At 39.8% G+C, this 27,622-nt stretch overlaps 1 protein-coding gene across 1 annotated transcript; it reads left to right on the forward strand.

Moving 5' to 3' along the window:
* The first annotated feature begins 17,087 nt into the window (after positions 1 to 17,087).
* Positions 17,088 to 18,982, forward strand: ABRACL (ABRA C-terminal like). Its single transcript, XM_083857783.1, has 2 exons — positions 17,088 to 17,194; positions 18,409 to 18,982. Exons 1-2 carry the CDS (start codon positions 17,134 to 17,136, stop codon positions 18,591 to 18,593), a joined length of 246 nt encoding a protein of 81 aa, XP_083713909.1. The 5' UTR covers positions 17,088 to 17,133; the 3' UTR covers positions 18,594 to 18,982.
* Positions 18,983 to 27,622: the final 8,640 nt, after the last annotated feature.

Consider the following 27,622-nt stretch of genomic DNA (forward strand, 5'->3'; position numbering starts at 1 on the left):
AATAATTAAATCTTTTCGGTAGCTTCTCAATGGCAATTCATTTTGTTTGTCTGGAGAATATGCTGTTTGCTACAGGATGAACTGAGGAAAATAGTATTCAAGCATGCTAGTAAGAAGTAACTTCTCTTTACTTGCACTTGCCAGTGCAACTGACCCAAACAATTAAGCCTTTCAGGTCTTTTGGTTTGGAAAGATTTGTATCACAGCATTTCCCAGAGCTCATATTAGATACACAAAGAAGGTTTATGGTGAAATACCCACCAAAATGTATCATTAGTGATACACTTTTGATACAATAGATTCAGCCTTCAGTACATTAAACACTTGATTGAAGTATCTTGATTTATGTTTTAAACAGAACAAGAAAAGGACCTTTTTGTCCTGGATTTTTAGGTATTGTACCTATTTTTCTCTTTTTTATGTACCTTCTTAGAATTCAGAGTTCTGAATAGCTAAGAGTTAAACTATTCTCCTCCTGGTGCTTAATTTTACTGTATTTTATTGTCTGTGAAGAAACTGTTAGATTACATATATTGATATCAAAGGATTCACGCCTTTAAGAGATCAGAGTTGGACAAAGTCATCATTGTCACAGGAATGCCAGGTCCAGTGACCCAAGGGGATTGAAGTGCAAGGTCATTTTGCTGCCCTTAACTCTTAGATTCAGACCTAAATTATACATCAATAACATATTATTCTTAGAAAATACATACTTTTACAATTTGATATGTAACCAGAAGTATGTATTTTCATTAGTACTAAAAAAACCAAAAAGAAATTTATTTGTTTAAGGGCAATACCACTTAAAACTGGTTTCAGTGTTTTTTATCAGCTGTGAACTTACTATTGGTTTCTGAAAACTAGCTGTTACACATGTTCAGACTAATTTCTAAAAATAAACAGAACTCATAAACAGATGCAGAGTCTGGCATTCATCAGGTGATGGGGGTGTGCCACATCAACAGTCTACCTGCTTTTGATGTTCTTATTACAGTTAGTGGGTCTCACGTACCACCTTATTTGCACTAAAGTAAGATATATTCTCAGATTATTTTATTTTGTTAAAACACCTTCAATAACATTCAGCCTTATAAAATATGTATTCAGGTCCAGTTTCCATTCTGCATCTGGTTCTCCAAGTTTAGAAAAATGGCCCCGAGGTTATTTGCCATTGCCTTTCTAAATTCTTCCGCATACATAATGCTGTGGAGCAGGTTTTACAATCTCTGTCAATATATTCCTTTACTTGCAGCTCATCAGGAGTTCTGGGAACTTGTTCTGTCCTGATTCTTTAGTGTAAAGACAAGTAGATTAGGTATAGAAATGAATGGGAAGATGTTTAAAGATATTGGCTGTCTCAGACTTTAGAACTGGTTTGTTGTTACTGCCTGATTTTTTTCAAAAAAGAAGATATCTTTGGATATAAGGTACTTTATTGCAGACAGTAGAAGATTTTGAGAACAGTGTTAACAATTACAAATTAAAGAAGTTCCTTTTTTGATTTTCTAAAAGCAAATGTATTTTCTTTGTGTAGAAGCAATATTTTAGTAGGAGTATAGCCATTTTACAGACATTGTACCCATGCTTTTGTAAATTTCTGCCTGTATGTTCCATGTTACAGTTTACAACCTCTTACCAACCTTACATTTTTGCAATTTGGAAAACCATCACTTTTGTCATGTACTGCTTTTACCTCCTATGAAATGGCATCCATATTTCAAAGAACCTACTAGTTCTACCAGTTCTTTTGGGATTGTTTCTCCATCAAAAGGCCATCCTACATTCGAGGCTATGAGATTTTCCATGGTCGATGTAAAAATCCTTTCCACACAGAGCCAGGTAGCAGACAGTAACAATGATGGGGGTTTTGTTCGTTTCCTTCTGTATAAGGAAAGCACCTTTGCAAGGAGCATTTGCCACATGAACAGTGGATCTAAAGCAATGTGGTTACTCACCAAAGTGAGTGTGTAGGTACAATCTAGAAGGGAAAATAGTAACTTCTTTCTCTGCAGCCTCCCTAGTGTGTTGTGTCAGCACTGAAATATGTGTGGGAGCCTGGCTGAAGAAATCTACTGCCTCTAAACCTCCTGAGTGCAGAATGAATAGTATCCTTTCCATATCGCTCACTATTCCACCACTTTTCCCCAGTCTCTCCTTTAAACATTAAATTTTATATGTCTATCAGGGTCCTTGTAAAAATTGCCCATATTTAAAAAACTGAATCCTTTTCTCTTTCATCTAAATACTTGAACTGATTGAAAAGAGCAAGCAGTCAAATTAAAGTCTTTAAAGGAAAGGATTTCAGTTAAAGCAATCATATGGAAGATAGTGGAAAAAAACAACATTTGCTCCTTATGATTTTGGCAGATTTCCACAAGAGATTTCATCTCAGAAGGTGGGGGGTCTCTACCCTCACCCTACCAGAGCTACATGTGTTTGGTAGTTTACAAAGAGGCATTCCTTTACAGTATATATTGAAGGCAGAGTGATTTTTTTATATTTACCTGCCTGAGTAGCTGATTGAATATCACCTCTCTTTAGATTTTAAAACTATGCAAAAGAAAAGAATGTCTCTTGCTTGCATGATACTATCAAATAAGTCTCTTACTGAAATTAAAACTCCTTTTAGATCTTTACAATCTTTAACTGTAAATTCATCTGGTCTTGCTGCCATATTTATTTAGTTTATTGATAACAATGTCTACATCCTCTTCTATAAGTATATTCTCTATAATTTTGGGGTGTCAGGAGGGATTAGATTAAGTTTTCTTTGTACTTTTTGACACTAATATACATATTTATTATAGAATTATTTATATATTGATAATAATAGCCTTGAAGTATTATAAGGCTATATTCAAATTACTTTTAAAAAATTATTTGGGTTGCCTTTGTGGTCCTTCAATAGCCTTTTTTCTTTTGCAGCTCTAGAATTTTTGATCCTGAAGTCCCTGCTGGTCCACTCTTAACCTCCATTACCTTTATTTACTCAGCTTCCGTCACCTTGGATTCTTGAGCAGTTGTCATTGTTCTCCTACCTTTCACTCTTTCCTCTTGCTCCCTGAATGTGGAAGTGCAGTGTAATTTGATGATGAAATAGGATGTTATCCCTTCCTGATGGGATTATTCCTCATTACTCCTTCCTGATTATTCCTCATTATTCCACTGAATAATGATCTCCATCTGGGAGGGTTGTTAATAGCTACTTCAGGAAACTTCTGGCACATTACTGAATTTGTCAGAAATTGGTTACGAGGTGGGAAGAAGTGCTGAAAGCAAAATTTCACATCTCTCCCATATTGCATACATACTCAACCCTCCCTTCTTTTTATATGCCCTGCTTTTAGCTCTATATATAAATGCATCTGTCCTTTTCCTTACAGTTACATTACTTCACTTACATTTTCATTTCCATCTTACTATTTTTTACCTAAAGGGTTTTCAGTTCGAATCAATTATGCAAGATTTTAAATTTCTCCCTTTAACCTTTTTTTTCTGCATATTTTTTCCTCACAGACAGCAATACAATCCTGCACCATATTAGCATAACCTGTAACAATAGCTATGGGTTTTGTATTCCAGCTTGCCTTTTCCTTGTGCTTTAGTACCTTCTCTATACTGGGGTCATGGGTTTGTTATTTCACAGAGCAAATCTCTCTCTTGGTCAGAATTTGACTCAGCCTGTTCTTCCATTAATATCAGTTTCCCAAAGATTTCAGTTCATTCCTTTACTTGTCCACAGTGATGTTCTTCGTATGTTAAGATAAATAAAATATAAAATCCCCTCTGTGTCTTATGTTTTTTTAAGATAGCAATAATTTAGTTTATTTCTTTTTCTTAAATTCCTCTAGAGCAAAACCACCTCCATGTGCTTTCAAATATGCTTCTTTATTAAAAACAACACTGTCGTGACATTTTTCTGATGTTTCAGTCAGGTATAGGAGGGATATTAAGATCCTGTGTGCTCCATCTGTGCTCTAGGAAGGAGTCTGATGATTAAAGGTCTTCCTCTCTATATATAGCTTTGCTTTAATTTGTTTTACAGACTCATATCTTCACACTTTCTAATTTTTACGTTATTTTTTTCTGTCCCCTGTCTTATGTGTTTCTCCCTTTTTCCTTCCAAACATCTTGACTTATTTTGAAGATCTATTTCCAACTGCATCCACATTTATTGTGAGGGATTAGTAAGGGAAGCTGGGATCCGCACACGATCACAAGATAGGCGGTGGCAAAAGCCCCAGGCTACCACCCCCAGTCTGGGCAGTGGGCAGGACTGTGTGGTCTGGAGCAGCAGCCCACAGCCAGGGACACACAGGGCAGCAATGCAGTGGGGCTACAGATCTGTCCTGTAGCAGAACTCTTGGGACAAGGTTGGCCCTCCCTGTGGCTGCCCCTCCAGCAGATGCTTTGCAGCTGACCCAGACCCCCACAGCCAAATCCCCATCTCCTTTGATCATTGACCTCACCTACACATCCCCAGCTCACATGTATTCTTACAAAAGCTAGGATAATTCCATCACACTGAGGAGCATAACTTCGTACTTATGTCAGTATACTTGACAGCAGAACTTGATATCAAAGTACAGTACCATTTCTATTGTACTACCATTTCTATTCACAGAAACCATTCACAGACCCCATTTTTCTGAATTTGACAGTAAGATATATAAAATATACACAGAACTGAAACTTCTGTTTCCCCAAGAGTCTCAAGATGTCAGAGAAGAAGGATGTAGTTTTCCTCTCAGCGTATAAATAATTCCTGAAGAAAAGTTATTACCATCGGAACTTGACTCAGTTAGCAAATGCTAATGACAGTCCTGTAATGTAAAATCAATAAAAATTATTTGAACTAAACCCATGATTTGAGCAGAGTGGAAATACACTTAATTAACACACATTCAAGTTTTCTAAATAAATACATAATTTCTTTATTTTTGAAACATCATGTTCTGTTCCAGTCATCTTAGCTAGGCTATATTTGGTAGAATTTGGGCTAAGCCTACATAGTGCTACAACTTTCTGAATTTAAGTGGAATCATTGCCAAGTACTTTATTTCTCCCTGTTCTTTTACGAAAAAACAAGTTCAGATCTTACAGTTCTTTAAATTAATCATAAAATGAGTGTGTTATAGACTGGCAGGATGGAACGGATATATGTGCATAAATACAGAGAGATGATTGCGTCTTTTGCCATCCACACATTTTTTCATGGAACTGTCAACTTGTGTGTGCTTTCCACCAAAGTAATTTTCCAGGATTTGTGTCTTTGACAGAGGAGAGCGAATACTCTCGAGTGCATGAAGCACATATCTCTCTTATACTGAAATATGAAATAAAAGGTGAAGAAAAGCAGCACTTTGCATCATTACTTCTCCTATGTGCTTTTTCTTTCAGGCTAAGAGCAATTTGACTCTCTTCCAAAAAATAATTTAATCAGGAAGCTATTAGAAGGCAAAAACACCTCTCTGACTGAAGGGCTGTGTCCTGAATTCTCATCTCTTCTGTACTCCCCAGCAGATCAAAATCCAGTTGTGATAAAAGGCAATGCCGAATCTTTGCAAGAAACTTAGCACTGCTGCTACCTGGCTAAGGTAGCAGCCTATATCTCTTAGCCTGAACAGGAACCAAAAGGTTGCAGGCTATCTCAGCCTCCTTTTTCTCTCCTGACTCATGGACTGATGTACTAGGAGGTTTCTTCATGGGAAATACCTGAGTAGTGCTTCTTTCTATAGATGTCTCACAAATGGCTGAGAGACAGTGAGGGCAAGCCTCAGGCACGATCCCTGCAATTGATTTGTAGAGGATGTCGCAGAGATAGAAGGAAAGCGCTGGAGAGCAAAGCAGGGCTTGCTAGGAGTACATGGTGGGCTCATGCTTGCTTCCCCACATTTCCATCTACAGCTCACTGATGACTGAGAACAGAAATTTCTTGTCCCACTTCCCAGTCCATTTCAATAAGAGTTGTTGCAGTCCTGGCAAAAAGCCTAGGACTAGGGTGGCCAAAAGTGCACTAAATGTGTTTTGTAATGATGGACTTGATGAACTTAGAGATCTTTTTCAACCTAAATGATTCTATGATTCTATAACTCAAACCTTTCTCTTGTTTATATTTCATCATAGTACTCTAGGCACTCAACTGACTGAAGACTTAGGAGAAACAGCTGAGAAAAGGAAACCTAAAAATATTTTATTTAGGTTTTTGGTCAGATTATTTATTTGTGTAGTTTGATCTTATTAACTTGAAAGAAAGAGAACACTTTTAATGTGGAGCTACAATATTTTATATGAACCCCCCCCCCCACAAACTCAGAAGCTACTTTTTACATACAACCTTTTTATCAATAAGAGCTTTTCTGATATTGTCAATGAAATGAAAAAGCCATGTATATGTTACTAGATTTCCAAATACACTAAATCGAGATGGTGCACTCAAAGTGGCAAACCATTGCTTTTCTGAATGAGACATAGTGGAAAAGGATGCAGGAAACTGTAAGAACAATAGGTCTGGTCCCATTTTCCTCTTCTCTTTATATAGAGATTATGAAGGAAGTGAAATGGTTCTGTTTCCTCACATCTGACCTGTGAGAAAAATAGCCTGTGCAGTCAGTTTTAGCTTGGGAACACATACAAGCTCTATTTCCCAGTAATGAAGTAAAGGATATGTATTCCTTAGAAAGTGAGTAAACAAAACAACGCCTTCATTTCTTCTGGTGTGAGATACTAGTCTCAAGCCTTCTGCCTCTGTGATGGAAACATTTTGATCTGTAGTAACCAGCTAACCAATACACCAAGTCTTTATTGATGACTATTTGCTATATGAGAAGTGGTTAATACTGAGCCTTTGTATTTGTTAACACTGTTAACTATTAGTTAACACTGACTTACTTTGCTTGGTCCGTGATACAATTGATTGTTTGAAAAAAACCCAAAATTACCCCTCCAATTTCTGTTTCCTGTTAGCACTGTAGTTACAGTTATTTCTGGATTTTAGAGCAGAAATAGATATACAAATTCTGGAATCGTCAGCCCCCTCCTCACCCTCATAATTTCTGCCAAATTTGCAGATCAGCAGAAGCCTACTTTCTTGTCACCTAATATTGTTTTACAGGATTCCATTAAAATCAAAATGGAGATTAACTGTTTACCATGGAGTAATATGCTGGTTCCTAATACACTACATAGTGATGCTGCACTCAAAGTGGCTTTTTTGAATGACGCATTGTGAAAAACGGAGGCAGGAAACTGTAAGAACAAGTTGGTGTAAACTTACTTAGAGAAGACTTGGATTCAGAGGAAGTGCAGTGGGAAGTTTCTGTAACGTTCACAGAGAAAACACTTGCCTATGTGCAAGACAGCTTTTGTGCTTCTTTCAGTAAACCCAAAGGAAGTGGGATCCATCTGTGTTGTTTGTGTGACAGAGAACAAATAATATCAGCTTCAAAATATGACATCACAATACCTTCAGAGGCAAATATTAGTCATATACATGTAACACAATTACATTGGGTAACTATAAACCCAACCAAAAGATGGTCAAATATTTTTCGTAACTATATTTTTAAATCTAAGCTTCTCCAACTTGTTAGAGATCCTTGGACATAATTTCCTCAAGGAAAAATAAGAAAGGGTAAGATTTATCCCAGAAGCTTGAGATACACAATTGTATTCATTTTGCAGATGAAAAATTCATAAAACTTAGTTGTAGGTGTTAGATGCAGGAGAAAATTGTCCCATTTGTAATCAAACCATGTGGCATAGTTAAAAGTGCAACTTAATTTGATAGTCTCATAGTACTTCCCTGGTAGGGATTTGTTTCCTCTCTGAAATCAACACACATTTTTACCTTCTTCATTCACCATGACAGAAATCCTCCTAAGCTATCAGGTCAATATGGCAGACCACTGGCAGTGCTCCATGGGAAGCTACACTGGGAGTCTGATTGTTGTTCCCTCTTGCAGTTTCACACAGCATGAAATCAAGTTATTTAGGAACAAATGACTTGTGGCTGCAGTGCCAATGAAATTAATAAAATTTGATGACATGTGAATTTGAACCTCATTTGGATTTCAGTGCTGGCATTGTATCTTGAAGCCAGAACAGAATTCCTAAAAGGCAACTTGTATATACATCTTACCCTAAAAAATACACTTCCCCATATGCAGAAAACAATAAGGTGTTTCTAAATGTGACTTAAAAATATAATATAAATTCAGTGCAATTGCAAATATTATCAGATTCAAATGGTGTGATATGCACCATAAGCACTATTCTTCAGCTAAGAACCTGGAATGCAGACAAGCAAAATACAGACAAAATTGATCCTTTAAAATGCTCATGAACAGGAATCTTGAATTAACTTGTCATTAACTGTCCTGAATCCATTGATAAAGAAAATTTTCTTCCCTATTTTTAGCAAACGGTAAACTTCTGTGAACCATGATTGCATGGTCAGAAGGTCTTGACATTTTACCAATTAAAAAAAAATTACTGTGAAGACTTGTGTCATGACACGATTTCATATGCTAAATAAATGCATTCTGAAAATTTAAATCCACAGTTCCATTTCAATTTGATGTGCTTCTGTCATGACTCATAATAAATGCCTGAACTTTAGAAAGAAAATTTATATAAAACCAATAAATAAAGATATTACACCTACAACTATATTTGATATGGATGTGAATACTAATTCCATATTGATATAACTGTCATCTCTGCTACCATTATTTGACATCTTTTATGCAAAACCTGTATTTTCATTTTCTGAAAAACTCCTCAAAATATCAGTATGTGTATGTATATGTATAGGGGAAAAGGAGAAAGGGAGGTGATTTTTTTCCATGATGCATACCAAACAAGAGGACAGAGGGACTGGATGATTCAGCTGTTCCCATGCTGTCTGGAGATCAGGAGATGTACTGCTGTTTCCTTGCCACACAAGATTTTTTGACACCAGGAATATGAGAAACTATTTAGTCTTCATGCTGCTTGCTCACAAATATTCAGCTCTTATAACAAAGAACAATCTAAACCACATTACATACAATCAGCTATTTGTACTTTTTTTTCTCTTTGTAAACTGTCTCCAAACACTTTTTGATGCTCTGCTCCCTCAAAACATTAATGCACATCCTCTTTACTTCACATCCTTTTGTGTAGAAAAGCGTCACCCCCCCCAAATAATTTTGACTTCGTGCCTGTTGAGAAAGGCTTTGGTTGGGTTCCTACAGTTTTCAAGTAACTGCTCTCAGACACATGGTGTGCTGTGTAACTAATATTATGGGCCCTGTCTTTTAGCTTGTATTGATGCAGCATCTTTCTGTCATTTCATCCAGAGGTTTACTCTTCGCTTGGGGTGGAGCAAGTAATTTCAGTGATTTACTTCACGATTTTAAATACTCCTTCTCTTTTCTATTCCAGTGTAGTAAAGGTTTACATGCTAAATTTAGGGAGCAGCAGCATTATATATTGTTCAGTCACCTAGTGAATAATAAGAAGGTTGTGATGAACTGAGGCCATTCCTGAAATAAGTCCTCTCTCCTGGACAGACACCAGTGAGCTTAAGTGAATCATTCCATCTATCTCAATTGAAGTGCTCATTCAAGAACCAAGACTGTCAGCAGTCACTGTGTTTGTATTTGTAGTCTCTCTTGTTCTGAGGCTAGTCTGGCATATTTGATTTTACATTAAAATAAATGTTTACATTTTGCTTAGTTACTTTTTCAACTCACCGAGAGAATAAAAAAAAGAAAGTTGTGGTTTTTTTTTTTTTGTTTGTTTTTTTTTTTTTTTTTTTTTGTTTTTGTTTTTTTTTTTTTTTTTGTTTTTGTTTTTGTTTTTTTTGTTTTTTTCTTTTTTTTTTTCTTTTTTTTTTTTTTTCCTGTTGCTCTCTTTTGGTTTGGTCTTTTTTGGTCATTGTAGGAAAAGTAAAGCTATGAGTCTGTACAATTAATATTTTTAAATGTGGCTCTACATGTAAATTCATGGAAAGTTTTCCAGAGCATCACCATGCTTTTCATTTTGGTTAAATCATTTTCTCCCTTGAAGCAACTGCTGACTTAGGACAGAGAAAGTGGCCAAGGAAGACAATGATTGAACCAAAAAACTATGAATATGCTTTGGATATGGAGTGTTGTTTTCCTCATTGATTGGCTTGTCTCAAAAAATACAGCTATTCTTTTGACTGCTCCTAATATCCATACTCTCTGAATATTGCTTATTTCCCTCAGGTTTCTATAACAGCATTGACTTGAATTTTAATTTCTCATTGTACCCACGGATGCTGTTGTGTTCTAGAAAAGGCATCTTACATTTTCTGTGGTGATACAAAGTCCATAGGAATAAGGAGCGCACTTGAAACCTTTAAATCATAAGAGGACTTTTACGACCTGTTTTAGCCTGGGCTGACGTGGCTTTACGAGTTCATATTGAGTAACTACAGCACAACCCTACAGCACAACTGCACCATGGGTGCAATACACCCGTGGTGAGAAGTGACTCAGGGCAGGTTGATGACACAGATACCTGATGGTAGGTCAAGACAAGACACATCCACACACTCCTGTTTGAATCACAGCACCACAGTTTCCATCCAGCTTTGGAGACAGTAAGGAGAATCTGGCACTTTGAACAGGTACAAGTTACTGATGTTAAAACAAGGGGATGGGACACAGGTACATGCAGCAGGAACTGATGTCTCTACTAAATCAACATGTCAAACAAAAATGTGTTTTAAGACAAAAGTAAGACATGGATTATGTAAGAAAGCTGTTAAGATGATCTCACCTAACAGTGAAATATGCAAATCATGGAGTCAGTTCCAATGTTTTTTAGCTCAGAAGGATCTCAACAGAAAACTCTGTGTATGTACATGTGATGCATATGCCTTGTGTATAAGCACATATAATATGACAAAATTTTAAAAGAACAGTATTATACAAAGCAAGAACAGCATCGGTTATCAATATATACTAGTAAAGTCAGAATATCTAGTTAATATATGCTGGAAAACAGTATAAATGACCTTTACCTAGCAAATGACCTTGTAACTTTTCCCCAAATTTTTCAGGCTTGGCCCTAATGGTGTTAAACACCTGTCTCTGGAGAAACCTGTAACAAATGTTTACCACGTGCTTACTGTAAACATTAAGTACTAATTAAGTACTAGAACTAATTTCTCATGGCGTGAGAAGGTATTCAGATTTTATTCAGAATCAATGAACAGCTGAAAGGTAAGAGAAGACAAAGAGGTAAAGCTGGTAGTCACCTGATAGTCATGACCAAGAGAGGTTACTAATTACTACTGCGCTCTTAGTACCATTTCTGTTTGGACCTCCTGTGCTATTCAAGGCTGTCGTTGAAGACATGGGAAAGGAGATGATAAAGTTTGTGTAATCCTATTTTAAATTACACAGTGAAATACCTGATGGTACTGAAAAATGCAAAGCAGTGTACTGGAGGGTGAGTAATCCTAATTATCTGTAACAGAGCAATTAATTACTATCACTTTGGAAATAGTTTTTGAAACCATCGTGTGCATGGTGCCTAGAACTTTTAAAAAGTCAAGTAAAATGTTGGGAATTTTTATTATTGGGAGTGAGAACAAAACAGAAAACATCCTTACATCTTTTGTATATACTCTACCCACATGCTGAGTAATACTGACAGTTCTGCTACTTCAGTCTCAGAAACTAACACAGAATTGTTTGAAAAATTATAAAGAGAAACAAGGAGTAGCAACATAGAGACATATTCATCTTATACGAGATTAAATTAGGGAATGTGATGGAGAAAGGAGAAGATAGAATAATTACTTGCTCCAGTAAGTGCCAGGAGCCAGAAGAAAAACCGATATTTTTCATTGATTGCACTGTTTCCAAATGCCTGCTCTTGGTGCCTGCTGGAGGCAAAATGTCCAGTTAAATTGATGGTTTGATCAGATGCAGTATTTCGATTGTGTTGTTCTCAAGTGATGTTTTTTACATTGTGCATAATTCATCTGTTTGGCTGCCTTCATGGGCATCTGGGGGGACAGTAACAATAAAGTGAGATGCCAAGGAAGGTCAAATCAGAATAGTCTGTTTTAAGGCAAAATCTCATGAGTTTAGGGAGCACTCTTACACAGCTAAAATGCATAATGAATTATGATTCTGATGATGACCTTCACCAGTTACATGAAATATGTATGAGCAATATTTCCATGTCTGTCCTGTGAACCTGTAAAGGACAACTTTGCACTTCTTTCATTTTTAAAACAGTATCAATTTGTGGAAACAGAATGATGAGAAATCACCATCTCCATAATTATTATGTTTCCTGCTCACTGCTGCTGCCCCTGTAAGGACATAATCAGTCATCCAGTTCTGATGCTGCCCAGCTAATTTTTGACTTTGGCAGTATTTGTTACCTTAATTGTCATGGTAACAATGGTTTGATTTCTTAATGGTTTTGATTTGGTTTTGATTAGATGGTTTTGATTTCTTAATAACCTATTTTAGCATTACATGACTTGAAAGGGCCATGAAAAAAATAGTAACAAAAGTGTTTAAATAATCTCCTGATGCCTGGAGGCAAATACTTGGGTATAACACTTCCTTTTCAAAAGACAGAATAAAAAAATATATTAGGCTTAAAAATATATATTAGGCTTAAAAAACACACAAAAAAAGTGTTAAAAGAAAATAAAATGAGGAATTACAGAGTTTTGTTCATCTTTCTCAGATATATAGTTGATGATTCTTTTAAATTAGGGTCTATGAGTCAAAACTGAAAAGAATTTCTAACATAGATTTCATCAGCAGCACAATATTAATACCCGTACCCTGAAAAGTCACAAACTATTACTCGATCAAACATAAATTATCCATAATAAAAATCACATTATGCAAAGGCCTACATTATTTGTGCAAATGCAATGAGGTTTTTTGATGATTAAGAAATCTAGATTATGTGCAACTGAAAGCTTGTTGTTAACAATAGAACCAGAAGATAAGCACTTTTATTCTATACTGCTAACTGACTGGAATCTTCAATGTATTTGCTAACATACTAATCAGATTCACTTTTAAAAGCTTTATCTCAGATCTGCCCTAAAAATGACCTTTTTTTTTACTGTAGTATTTAGCACCATGTCAGCCAACATAACAAAGACCTTAGAAAAGCAGTACGTACATATGGCATCATATGCACAGAGCACCAGTGCTCTTCAGATACTACATTCTCTTGGGGATTTTCACTGTTTTTTGATACAATTCAGATAGATTTATATTTCATTTATTTAATTAGAAACTTAGGAATGTAGCCCTTTTGATCTTGTTTTCCTAACTATCAAGTTTGTTTTTTTTTTTTGCAAAGCGCACCCCTTAGTGATGTAAAATAAATCTAATCTGCTCCAGAAAATATTTTGATAGCATATCAAAACCAGAAAGCAGTATGTTTTCTTGTTTTTTAACTAACAAAGATTCTGTAACTGATCAATAAATAGTGATTATTTAATGGAAAAGTTAGTCTGTTTATGAAAACACCATCCAAAAAATCCCTTGGAAAAGCAATGGGCTTGGACTATAATCCCTGGAGTGATAAATATGTGATCTTCTTGGCCATCACTTCTATTGTGCAAATCAATTTATCTAGCTGGAGGTTTGAGCCCTAGCAGAGCTTGCTGCAGTGGTTTGAGGTGCCATCACCTATTAATTCCGCCTCACACCTGGGATGGGAGAATGTAATAAGGGACCAGCCCCACTGGCACAGCTCACAGTCTGAGAAAGAATCTCAGCCTCACATTCAGAAACCAGTGCATGAAAACTGTGAATTGCAAGGGCTGGAAATAGTTTCTTTTCTCAACTCTGCTTTAGGGGCAGTCATGCCTGATGAGGAGGTGGGAGAGACAGCCGGGAACGGCAGTGCCTTCAGCTGTGGCAGGGAGAATTTTTGGGAGAGCCTTGACTCTGACCGGGGGGCTGGCGGCAGCTTCACTGTTATGTAGGAGTTAATGCAGCTCTCAGTTTAGATGCCCGAGTCCTTCATAGAGAACGTAATCCTTTCTCTGAGGTGAAGAGGAAGGAGGAGAGGCAAGAGCAGCAGTGAATGCCATGACACAAGACAGAAAAAATCAAATTGCATTCTTTCTGCAGCGTAGGGTGCCAGGATATGGGTGCGGAATGGAAACACAGATACACCGCAACACAACTTTATCGGGGGTAAATGGTGTTAAACAAACTCGTTCATTTTCTTTGGAAGGAGGACTGGTTTTCTAGGAAAAAACAAATGTGGGAGGCCCAAGAATGTGGCATGTCACCGGGGGATGCCAGCGGAGCTGGGGCATGGGACGGTGACGGAGAGTGAAGCAACACGGTGAATTATAGAAAGCTGACCAACTGGAAGAGGGGGAGCTGCTGAAGGGCCGGCCTTGGAAGGCGTTTTACCTAACAAACTCACTGACGGCCGTGCCGCGGGAGGAATTTAACCCGGGCAGGGCGCGGGCAGAGGGGCCCGGGTAGGGCAGGGCAGGGCCGCCCCCCCAGTCCCCTCACGGCAGCGCCAAGATGGCCGGAGCGCCGCCCCGGGGCGGGGGGAGCGCAGCGCGGGGGGCGGTGCGGACGGGGAAGGCAGAGCCACCTCTGCCCGCCCCTCGCCGGCCCTGGCCCCGCCCGGCGCTGCCCCGCGGCTCCGCCGGCTCCGAGAGGCCACAGCGGCGGCGGCAGCGGGTGAGTGGCGGCGGGCGGGAGCGGGTCGCGGACAGCGGACAGCCGTCCCTCCGTCCGTCCTTCCCACCCTCCCTCCGCGCCAGGGAGCCGTCCTTTCTTCCTTCCCTCCGCCCCAGGGACCCATGCTGCCCTCCCTCCGCGCCGGGGGCAGAGGCGCTGCCCGGGCGGAGCCGCTTCCCGGTGCTCCCCGCCGGGGTGTGGGAGGGAGCCGCGCTCTGCCGCCCGGCGCCGTCCCGCCGAGGGGCCGCGGGGCGTGCGAGGGGACGGCTCGGTGCCGTGGGTGACAGACGTGCGCGCGTGCGTGTGTGTGTGCGCGCGTGTCTGTGCGCGCGTGTGTGCGCGTGTGTGTGTGCGCGCGTGTGTGTGTGCGCGCGTGTGTGTGCGCGTGTGCGCGCTCCAGCGGTTCTGCCAAATAAGGAGAAGTTTAATTTCCGCAGCACGGACTGCCCTGCGGCGGTGCATTGCCGTCAGGAATGTTAGATTGTAACAGCTGCCGTGCACTTTTGATAGTCGGTGTGTTGAGCATCTACGGTACAGAGCAAATATTTAAGTTTGGAAATACCGAGTATCCCGACTCCTCGCTTCTCTGATCTCAAAAGTCTTGCCTAATAACGTAGAATTCAACTTTTTTTAAAAAAAATTAAATACTGCTGTTTATATTAATGGTGTACATGTATGAAAATAATTAGAAATCAGCATGAATTTAAAGAGCTGGAAGTAAAAAAGGGCCTTTAAAGTGAGAAGAACGTCTTTAAAAAGGAGATAGTTGTGCCGTTGTGATGACCAATATCAAAACTAGCAGTCTGTCAAATAAAGGCAGTGTAAGCTTTCTGAGAGGTGGGTCATGCTTCCCTTGCTGACTTGATCTCTGTAGTGCCGAGCCGAACAAAATCCGGAAGTTTGTGGGATTCACCCAAGGCAATCGCAGCCTCGCTGCCCTGCCCTTTGCAGCCGAGCTCCCTCGTCCAGTTTTTTTCCTGTCGGTCTGCTGATATCCACTGCAGTGCTGCTCCCACCGTGCACCAGGGATGAACCTGTGGTTTGGCCGGGGCTTTGCCCAAAACCCCTGCTGATCATTAAGCTTGCTCGGGTTTGCATGTTAAAAAGAAACATTTTTTTTGCATGTGAATTTTGGATCTAAAAATCAGACTCTGCTGCAAAGGTTTTTTTTTTCCCTCTTGGGTAAATCATAAGGGGTCAGGAAGTGGAACTATGTCACTCTTACCTATTTTAACTCATTAAAGAAAGGAAGGAGGGAAAGGTTTTCTATTAGGAAGAGTTTGTGATGCATTCAGATGTCTATTTTTTTACTCCACTTTCATACTAGTGCAAAAATCCCACTTTCTTGAACAACAGAGTGGGTCTCAGTGCTCACTGAGCTCTTTTTAGCTAGTGCTCAGCTCCAAAAGCTCTCAGTGGCTTTTCCAGGCTGCATTGTTGGCACCTGTGAAAGCTGCATTTGATGCCTTGCTTTGTCTGTGATGCCCATTTTCTTGTGCTTACCTTAATGCCGGTTTTTGCTTAAGGAGTTCAACGTTTAAAGGTTTCATTGTGTTGATGCTGCTTTATGCAGCACAGGCCATGAAACAGGGTTCAGGTGTCTGCAGTTGTTAACTGTGGACACTTTGTAGCCAGATGAGTGTTGTGTGTGACTGTGGTGTGCCACATGTTGTGCCACCTACGGCTAAAGTGTCACATGGCATTGGTACACCTTGGTGCAAATTGCTGCCTTTGCTCACGGCAAAGAGGTGCCCAGGATATGTTTGGCAGGGTAGTAGATTCTTGGAACCACTCTGAGTGGCAAAAATGTTGACTGCCTTAGGTCACTTGTGTGGTTTGGATCAGTTCTGCTCTCAGCAGGTATGCAGGAGCTGCCGTCCTTTCAGCCACCATGTGTGTCTGTAACCAGCAACGTATGTCTCCAGGATCTTCCCAGCATATGTAGAAAGCTGTGGTGTGGTTTAAGAAACCAAATCTACCACATATCCCAGAGAGAAATTTAAAGGCAGATGTTCCATTTTAATTGAGGCCATTGATGGAAAGTTGCAAATCCTCTGAAGACCTGTCATGTTAGTGAATTGCTCTGATTCTTTGGCAATTTAAGCTCATTCTTTAAAACAAACAACCCTCCTCTTCCTTGACCTTCCCGCATCTGTCATATTTTGAGATTGGCTCCTTATATTTGTGTATAGAATGTAACAAGAATTTAACTTCTGTTCCCTTCAAATGTGGAGGTGCAGAGGCTCTTTATCTGTTCAAGACTAAAATCCTAGATCATCCTGTAGTCATGCATCTCCAGGCTAGTGGGATTTATGAAGTGTTGTGACATTCCTGAAGAACTGAGAACACACCAGAATGGTGCAAAGGATTTACAGGGTTCCTAATAACTTTGTAATTTATTTTTTTTTCATTTTAGACCACCATGAATGTGGAACATGAAATTAGCCTGTTAGTTGAGGAGATTCGGCGCCTGGGGACCAAAAGTAAGTATTGTAGTATCTCTGTTTGGATGTAGTCATGTTATAGATGTGTGTATGTACACACATGTCACCATGCATTCGTGTCATACAGATGTAGTGATGTTATATCAAACTAAGAACTTGGCAAGTTCAAAGAAACAGGTAACCTGAAAACCTGCATATGCACTTAATGTTGCACTGTATTGTATGTTGCATACTGTATTGTACTGCCTGTGTTCCACCCTTTAAAGTAGTTCTGCTGTAAAGTTAAACATACAAGCCTCTGCAGCAGAGAAGATGTAGGCCTGAAATCCTGCTCTCTGAATCCTTTCCTTTAGGCCTTCAATACTCACTACAGTCACCACAGAATAAAGTTGCACCTTCTCCTTCCACCTCCTTCCTTGGTTACTTCTTTGCTTCAGAATTCATGCATTTCAGTTCTGTTCATGGTTGTATTATTTGGAAGAAATTGGTCTGTATGACTAAAACTAACCGAGGAGTTATATGTGTAGTTCCAAACTCCCTTAAACTTTCTAAGAAAGTACCATTCTCTCTCAAGATTGTTTTTCATTGCTAAAACTCCTCTTTCTTTACAAATATTTATGAATTTTGTGGATGTGCTACCTGCTCCTATATGTCAGTTCTGGTGCCATATATCCAGTTCCACTTGTTTTTAAAACCTAAACACATACGTGCATCTCGCATTTTGTATGACTGCATCTACCTTTTAGGAATAACATAACTTCAACATATATTTTTAAATTTTTGCTTTGTGTGAAAATTCACATTGCAGCCTTTTCAATGTGACCCTCAAATATTAATGAGTTAAAAAATAATGAAAAAAAAAATCTTAATGTATGGTTTAGATTTAGGTTGGAGGAGCAGGGTGTTGGACTTGATCTTTATGGGTCTCTCTCAGTTTGATTTTCTAGGATTTTAGTTATTTAAAACTAATTTCCTCCAAACCCTGTGAAGAAGTTCAATAGCCTATGCTTGTCATAGATTTCAGAAAGTCATCAATAAAAGTAAACAGAGCAGATATGTGGTCCTTGATACAAGTCTCCAGAAGGAAAGGCAAAGTTAGATTAGGCAGTAGTTCTGCCTACTGTTTATCATCAGCATTCATAATATGATCCCAAATAAATTGGGAAACATAGTGGGGCTTACCGTCAATGTTCCCCGTGTCACCTTATCTCCCCAGTAACTTAAAGGAAATCTACCTTATGTCTTTTATTTAGATGCTGATGGACAAGTGAGCGTGAAGTTTGGTGTGCTGTTTGCTGATGAGAAGTGTGCCAACCTCTTTGAAGCCCTAGTGGGAACACTTAAGGCGGCGAAACGACGGAAGATCGTCACTTACCAAGGAGAGCTGCTTTTACAAGGTGTTCATGACAATGTGGACATCATGCTGCTGCAGGACTGATGCAGTATTTCAGCTATGCATTAATGGAATTGTTTGAAACAGTTTGATCAATTGAACCGTTGTTTGATTTTCCACATATTCTTAATAAGGCTGATCATTCCAAGGCATTTTGATGTATTTTGTATACCTTTGTAGTCAAAAGAAAACTGTTTCCTATTTTGGAAAACATTCCCTTTTGTAAGTCTTCCTAAAATGGTACTGTATGTGAGTAACATAAAAGATGCCAGATCTTTTTCTCTCTTTTTTTTTTCCTTTTTTATTTTTAAATCTCAGGTAATTCTCTCAAATGTCTGGTGGTTATTTTCAACATATGAAGAAGAGGACTGGTAATTTAATGTTTACAAATGAAAATGTGCCATGAAAGTATAAAATAAAAGCACATACTTAAATTTGTGGTTTTCTTACTGCTTTGGTTTCTCTTTTGATTTGCAATCTGAATTGAAAGCAAACTGAATTCCTGCAAGGCGTATATTTAGGCAACTATTCAGAAAGCACGACAGTGAGATGGAAATAATTTTGCAGTGTGATTCAATAAAAGAATAACTGCCCTTTGGATTGACCAGATTGTGCACAAAAAGGCATGACTGTTAAATGTACCTTGTTCATTTGTGGCAGGATCATATGCTTTCATTTCCTTGTCCTCTAAGCTTGTGAAGGAAGTGGGTGAGGAGCTCCCTGAATGCTTTCATGCAGTGTTAACTGGAAGTTAGTACAGCAGCTTCAGGCTGTGATTCTTTTCCTCATAGAAGTCCTACTTTCTCTAAATCTCTCCAGGTAGAAGGTTGCAGGGGAGGGAAAGAAAAAAGCCTTTTTAATTGTTTCCTAGCTTCCTGCTGATTCTTTTTATAAGGTAAAAGTGCACCCTCCAGTAGGGAGAAAGAGTTGCTGCATGAGGAAAGCAGCCTGGGTAAGAAAACTGCTTACTGCTCTTTGCTTACACTCTACAGCTGCAGCTCTTAAAGTTGCAGGGTGGGTGAATTTCGCTCAGCAGCCTTTTACAAGTGCAAAATGTTTGAAAAGCATCTCCTCATTTACAGATCCAGCAAATGCGCACATCGTTATGGAATCTCTACAAAGCTGTGTAGCTCCAGCTGCTACCCCTTTCATCTTGTTTTGCTCTACTTCGTGCAACAGGAAAACAACTTAGATCCTGTGTGCAAACAGATCTGGGCTGCCTCTGCTTGTGCTGGCCCCAGAATCTGGAGAGCAGGGAAGTGATATGCAGAGAAACTTGAGCTGTCTGGGTCCAAGCCAGCTGGAGTGCAGGAGCAGAGCAGGAGCTCAGCACAGCTTACTGGCTCCAGTGCTCTGTCACTCTTGTGCAGCTCTTCTGCTTCCAGACCTGAGCTGGCAAGTGCCTGCACCCCTGTGCTCCTCAGGCAGAAAGAAGGGGGACAGAGACCCAAGCCATCTGCCAGAGGGGTGAGACCGACAGCCGTGTGTTGCCAGATAACTACAGCTGTTTTTTCTTCTGCTTCTGTTTTGCTGCACACCTCAGTCTGGAGTGTTTGGATTCATAGAATAGCCTGAGTATGCTGACAGATACCAAGTGCTTTCTGATTGTCTGAGATGTCAGTTTTGGTATAGAGAGTACCAACCTATCGCAGCCAGGAAGTAGTTCTCTGTGCAGGCTCATGACAGCTCTTTAAACACTAAAGGGCTCAGCCTTGAAAATTTGCTAGAAACCAAACCTGTAAATGTAAGGCTCAGTACTGAGTTGGAGCCAAGACAGGACTATGAACAGACCTTTATGTCTCTCCTATTTCAGATTTATCTTAACAATACTAATAAAATGTTCAGAGCTCCTGGGAACAGCATGGAGAAAGAGACAGAGAAACTCGGAATTAAAATAAATCTGTAACAATGAGAGGAGAATGTGACTTGTGTACTGCCTGGGGCAGTTGAGTTTCATTTTCTCTCTGCTTCTGAAAGCAGGAGAGGAACAACAGGAACAAGGATGTATATCCAAGAATTTGCCTCCAGTGCAAAGTTTAATCCAGTATCTACTGGCCTCAGAATTATGTAAGGTTTTCACTTCAGGTTATATACAAGCACTGTTGACTTTCTAATTTAGTTTTTTTGCCCAGAGAAAATCAAATACCAACATTTCTTACTATGCATGGGACAACACATCTGCTGAGGAAATAATTTCCACAGCAAATGGCCTGGACATGAGATGTAATTCCTGGAGCACTTGACACAATAATACAAAGCTGGGAGGAGGAATTACCTATTTCTGTAAACAGTAGTGCAAACAGCACTGCTCTGCGACTGGTTCATGATCTTGCCAGCTGTGGGTCTAAAGGAAGTTTGCAGGTCAGCCAGGGGCACCAGTCATTCCAAAATAGAAAGTAATGCTGACTGTGGGGAAGTAGGAAGAATCAGAGATTTTTTGACAACAGCATAAAGAGCTATCAGTAGCTGTTACCTGCCTGCGATAATGCTGGGAAATTAGTGAAAGTGTAGCTTGGCTAATTCAGTCTCCATAAGATCTGAGAGCATGGTGGAAACTTCAGGAGAGGCTGGATGAGATCCAGGCAAATCTAACTGACACAATTTAAGATGTGCCCAGTACATGTCTTCAGCTGGGACTGTTAGAGTAGCTAATGGAGTGGAGTGTGTGCACTCACTCATCTCAGCTGTTTTCATACAAAATCCAGTGACTGGAGATAAATATGCCTTTCAAAGGAGTTTTAACTAAGCTGTGAGGGTGCTGAGGTGCATGTCTGCATAACCTCTTGTGAGGGGTGGTGACATCTTAAACTTTGCAGCTATTTCTCTTGTGAGCATAGGGTTGTTTTTTTTGTGGTGGTTTTTTTTTTTTTGTTTTTTTTTTTGCTGGGAGCATGAGCAAAGCAAGGATTGACATATATGCAACACTCTTTTATGTTCCTCTCATGTTGGAATGAATTTTGAAAACGCATGTTGTGTTTTGCTCGTTTTTCATGTTCCCTCCAAAGCTTTGCTGGAGGTATTTCTTCTATTCCAAGGGGTTTCTCTTGATGACAGCAATGTCACTTTTTGCCATTCATTCCTGTGTAAATCTTTGCCCCAAAAAAACACTTGAAGGAGAACAAAAGGAAGAGAATCAGGATACTGAAAACACATCATACTGCCACTGTTATTTAATGATTTTATTTTAAAATAGTTGGATGTTTTAGAAATAGGCTGAGATTCTTCTCTACTCTGGCAGCACAAAATATTAAGTATGTTTAAACAGTTGCAGACCTTTTGCTAAGATGACACAACGATTGCCAGAGGACCGGCCTCATGGCTCCATACCATAATACTAACCCTTAATGATACCTTTGTATCATCTCCACCTAGTATAACAAACAGTCCTAAAAGTTTGTTCCACAGTCTGCAGCATAAATTATGTTCAGCATTACTTGAAAATCCTTTGTCTGATAACTGTATGATGGGAATCATGCTTTCAAGGACTTAAAAAAACCAATATGTTTTTTTGGAAACTGGCTAAGTCAGTAATTTTGCAAAATTCATGTGATCTGCCTTTTCTCTCAGCAGTGAAACCCATACCAGTTTAGATATCCTCATGATTTGATTTTCAATGCAAGATACCTTCAGCATTTTAATCTGAAATGGCATTCTCAAAGACAGTCAAAAGCAGGTTGAAGTGTTGCTCCAGCGCAATGATTTCCAGGAATCTGTATGGTCAGTATTTCCAGCTACCTCTGGTTTAAAAATAAGTTGAATGGGTTATTTGAGGATAAGTACTTGACAGTGTTTCTAGAAAGCAATGTTTTTATCATCTAGTTACATAAACTGCCTAATGTGAAATTATTCTAATAAGGTTTTCCTGAGAGTGGCAGCTCAGTTTAGTTCTGCCACGCTGAGTACAGCTTTAGCCACAAATGCACTGCAGTGTGTATTTAAGCAGCCGAAGCCAGTCTGCTGGCATGTATTTTGAATAATACACCAGAAGCAGCATTATCTTCTGGTGTAGCCTAGATGTCATTGCAGATTATGCTTATCTCTGCCAGAGCACCTGAGTGACTCAAATATCAGCCTGGTAACCTAGAGAGGGAGTCATTCGACCTACAAATGCTCTCCTGAGTCTTGTCAGATCAGATCCAGATCAAAACTCCTTTCAGAGATATGCTTGGAGTCAGACCTGAGCATTTTCCAGTACAGCATTTTCACAAATATAGCAGCATTATGTCCCTGACCTTGCTCCTTTTTGGAGCTTCTTCCTGCACAGCCAGTGAAAGCTGAGTGACACTAAGGGTTTTGCTGCCACCTTGCCATGCTTGAAGCTCTTCTCCAGAGAGGACAATGGTATGTAGCATGTAATTGTATATGAATACTATGCAGACTTATTGGTACAACAGGTGTTCAAAACCTGACTATTTTTTTCCTAGTGGGGAAACGTGCAGTAAAATGACAATTATGTTTGAGTGGGAATATAGTAATCTGCATTTCCTGGTCTTTGCTAAGTCTGCTAAGTGCCACAGAAGATCATATCAGTAAAACTGCAAAAGTCTAATTCTGCAAGATACAGACTATCAAAGTTTTGGTAATAGAAGACATATTACTGACAGGTCTTTGTTAGTCAAGAGGCCTTGGCCTGTCTCTGCAGCTGATGCTATAAAAAGCTTCCTTTATAAAATTCTGTTTTGGAGCATAGTATGATTTGTTTGGAAATCTGCTTTCAGTTTTCTTAGAGAAAAAAAGAACATCAACAGCAGCTGAAGACACTGACCATCAGGACTTCAGCACCATGAAGCAGTTCACACAGAAGTCAAAATACAAACACGGAAATAACTGTGTTGCAGGTAACTTCAGTGGTATTGGAATATTTAAATTCAGTTATGTGACATCTGCAAGGTACTCTGGTGGATACAAGTCTACAGACACCTAAGGTTTCACTGGGAAACTTTCCTGTGAACCTAAAATCATGCAAACCTTCCTATAACTGGAGGCATTGCTACCTTGTCTCCACTGAACACCAAAATGCCTGTCTCAGAAACAGGGAATCAAGACACACACACATGCCTAAAGTCAACCAAGGATATGTGCTGAGAAGCAGCGACACTGAGTAGTCCTTTGCTTTACACAAAAATGTCTGTTATTTTCTCCTTTAACACCCACTCAGACACCTTTCGTTATCCTGATGAATTGGTTCTGGCCTGAAGAGGGTGGGAGCATCAGCAGAGGGTGGGTGCAGATTGCTGCCAGGCCCCTGCATGGCACATGCTGTGCCAAAAAATGTCAGTAGGCAAAGAGAAATTGCTGTGTGAAAAGCTGTGCCTCAGGCTCCTTGGGAAGCTGGTCTGTGCTTCTGTGTCAAGCAACAGTGAGGTTGAGTGGCTTGCTCAGAGCCAAGAGTGGGATTCCTTAACCTGTGTCTTTGTGTCCAGAAAACAAGGCCTCTCTGTGTGCTCACATTTCCATCGTGTTCCACTCAGGCACATCCAGCCAGCTGGCCTGATAGCAGGGAACTGATGTAGTGGGGCTTCTCAGAATTGTTTTCTTCTCTATGAACACTTTTGGCAGTTTATAAAGTTTATAAAGTTATAGAATGATTCAAGTTGAAAGGCACCCATAAGCTTGTAGCACACATTGCATGGTTCCCTCTCAGGCATCTTGCATAGTGAGAAAAAGAGCTCCCAAACATGCTTTCATAGCATTTCACCCCATTCATAGATGTGCACCCTAGTACAGGTCTTGACAGTGGTGTTGACTTTACCGAACACATCTTGTCTTAAAAGTATAACAACGTGTGGCCCAGAGAATGAAGGGTTAAAACATGGCACTACCACAGTCCTACTGCCTTTACTAAGTTTAGGCATGTACACAACGTGCTTCCCTTACATTCTGAAAGCTGCCAAAGACAGCAGGGTTTGCATTTGGATGTAAAAGTCAAACCTTCCTCTCTGCGGTCTGCAGCCCGCGCGCAGCAGGATGTTGTGGTGGGTGACAGCCAGGGGTGAAACCCTCCTGCAGAAAAGAAAACAAAACCAGTTCATGTCAGCAGAAGCAAGAAGGAGTAAATGGCATAAACTAAATGATACTGCGAATTTTTGCTTTATGGCAATCCAGACTACTCGTGATCATGCAAGCACTTATTTTAAATTGCTATGTTTTGAACAAAAAAAGGAAACATCACTAAAACTGTCTAGAAAACTCCTGACTTGAGCTGTTCCTTGCAAGTTGCATTGGTTGCTGTCAAGCCTCATGACAGTCTCTTTTAAATTTAAGAAACAAAAGTAATCATCTTTGCATTGTTAGTTACAGACAATGGCAATAATCTTGGCCAGTTAATGATGTCTGGAGGGTAAAACGCAGACAGTTGGCATTTTATCCATTTATAATTATTTTTTAAATGGCAGTGCCATCCCTTCACTCCCCCTCTGCCTCTCCCACACACACTCAGCACTTTATGAGTCAGACTGCAAGAATATCAAGAGGCTGATGCAAAAATTAGATTTTGGAAAGTTCTTTTTTAAAGAATGCTTGAGGTGCTTTTTCTTTGCCCTCCTTACTTCTCTGATCATATTTCCAAGCTGCTGTCTGCAGTACAAGAGTAATGTTTTCATTAAATCTAAAATCTTGAGGGTGTTGTATGGCTAAGGTGAGGCCACAAAATAAATACATTTTTTTTTGCATCAAATTTCTAAGAATGCTTCTGTATTTTATAGAATCTTTGTTTTTGCAAACATCTAGAATTCAGTGGGGCAGTTCACGTGAGATCAAGCCACGTATTAGGCTCTGGCTATAGGAGCAAAGAAGTAATTAGTGTGAAAATCATGAGTTTTATTACTGCACTCACTATCTGTGCATGTTCCCATCCTCAGTAAAGGTAGTGTGTGAGCCATTCAGGCATTACATCATGATCCTGTGGTTTCACAACCACAGTAGTTGAGTCTACCATACCATTAAACCACATGGTACCCAGGCCACAGCTTGGACATAAAATCATACTCTAGACACATCTGTCTCATGAGAATGGTTTATATTACCAGCTTAACTCATTAACATTACTGTTTAAAAAATATACCTGGTATAAGATGTGTTTCAGGTTTAAAGGTTCACTGAGGTGGTACAGCTATGAAGGCTGCTGGGTGATCTGGTCATCTGGTTGCTGGAAGGCAGCAAGCCTAGGGGAGAAATCCAGGATGAAACTTCTGAGAAAACCTGAGGTTCCACTGAGTGCTCTGCCAAGCCTTGCCCATGCTTATGAGAAGAGGTTCTGCTCTAGAGACGCTGTTGCCTCTACCATGGATACAGCCATGTAGCTCCTCCTCACCTGGAGGTCTATAGTCTGGGGGCAGGGCATGATGCCTCCACCTCCCACCCATGAAATGTGCCTTTTAGAGTCACTATCCTATAGGGTGACTATCTCTGCCCTTGTTGGAGAAGGTAAAGTATGAGTTTGTGCCTTCATAACACCAGCAGTCCATTTTACAGGCATCTATTATCTTTTGGTTTAGTTTGTATCTCTAGGGCATGCCCAAGCAACATAACCGGACCTGTTATAGTACAAAACATCTCCATCTTTGCATAATGGGTAGGCAAAACAACCTTTTGAATTCTTAGCCCATAAATTCCAGATGTTCTCATTAAGGCATCTGATCACAGATCTTATCCCTATGGCTTTCCTGGTAGCACCAGGACTTTTTGGTGGAAAATCTCCAGAGTGAGTTGTGTTCCTTTGAATTTGTCCAATTACACACCACAAAGCCAGTCCTGACCAGAACATCTGTTTTACTGATGTAATGGTGCAAATGACAGTATCATCTAGACTTTCATTTATTTTCTTTCCACATATTTTTCTATTCAGACTTTTTTTCCACTATTACGGCAAAAAGTTTTTTAAAAATCCATGTAAGACATTGTTTTGCACTGGGTTGGTGGTAAGGTGAGAGAGAGAAATGGAGAGAAATACAGATCAGGGCTCTTTCTCGATTTCAGAAAGAATGGCTAGTAGAATAATTAAAATAGCCATTTCAATAAGAGAATAAAGAGAGAAACATAGTAAGCAATTCTTATGTCCCCACAGCATCAGACAGGCTCCATATGTATTTTTCTCAGGGCAGAACCTTCTAAGGAAAGGTTCTTCCTTTATGGTCCTTTGAGCTAGTGAATAATTTCCTTATAAAAAACCCAACTCTTTTCCTGAAGGATGTTTTCATGAGAGCTTCTCAATGCACTGTCAGATGAGGCCAAGGCCAAATGGGATGGTGTAATTGCTGGTACCAAGGAGGAGCTGCCCACAGGCTCCTCTCTGAATAATGAGGTGGCCAAGTTTGTCCCATAGTCGAGTCAATCTGTGCAGCAGAGCTGAGGCTGAAGTCTGTGCTGGATGTGCAACGTGGCACAGCAGAGGCCTGGGACTGCTCAGGTTTGCTGTGGAGGGTGATTGATTCCTTGATGCACAGTGGCCTCCTGGTCAGGATCACTACACATGTGAATTCTAGTTGATTCCTTCTAACACTCCTCCTTGTCTCACTTCTGAAATGAAGTCATTTAATGCACCAGAGAAAATGGGAAAGAAAAACTGAGGAAGTACATTCTGATGATGTTTTCAAGTAGAGTAACTAATCTTGCTGAAAGCTTGAGTGTTTCATGTGTTGGAGTGGACTTGAAAAATTGTCACAATGGGAATTTTGCCAAATGCACATTTTCTATAATGTAAGAACTACATGGTATCATGTAGAGTTAGGATATTAAAACGTACCTAATCCTACTCAGTGTCATGTTCTGTTTCCGGGCCTTCCTCTCGCAAAATTTTGGTCTTTTCTGATTTCCAGAACTGCCAGGTACTCTAGTATTGGCCCATTTTATACTGACCCAGATACTTCTTCTCCACCCACCCTGTCATGTCTAAATGGTCAATTCACCATCCAAGAACCAGACTGAGGGAGCTGTGGTTACAGTCAGGGAGGAAGTGTGCAGCAGTGGCAGGGTTTCATTTTGTAATATGCACTTGTTTTATTCCAAAAGACATGCTCTCCTTTAGTCTCCTGCCTTTATTTTTTGCAGAAATCTCATTTCCTACGTGGTGAAAC

Source organism: Zosterops lateralis (assembly GCF_965231275.1).
Source record: "Zosterops lateralis genome assembly, chromosome: 3".
Taxonomy (NCBI): Eukaryota; Metazoa; Chordata; class Aves; order Passeriformes; family Zosteropidae; genus Zosterops; species Zosterops lateralis.

Coding starts and splice junctions, on each gene's coding strand:
- ABRACL (XM_083857783.1), top strand. CDS start 17,134: ATGAATGTGGAACATGAAATTAGCCTGTTAGTTGAGGAGATTCGGCGC. Junction 17,195..18,408: donor TCGGCGCCTGGGGACCAAAA/GTAAGTATTGTA, acceptor TCTTTTATTTAG/ATGCTGATGGACAAGTGAGC.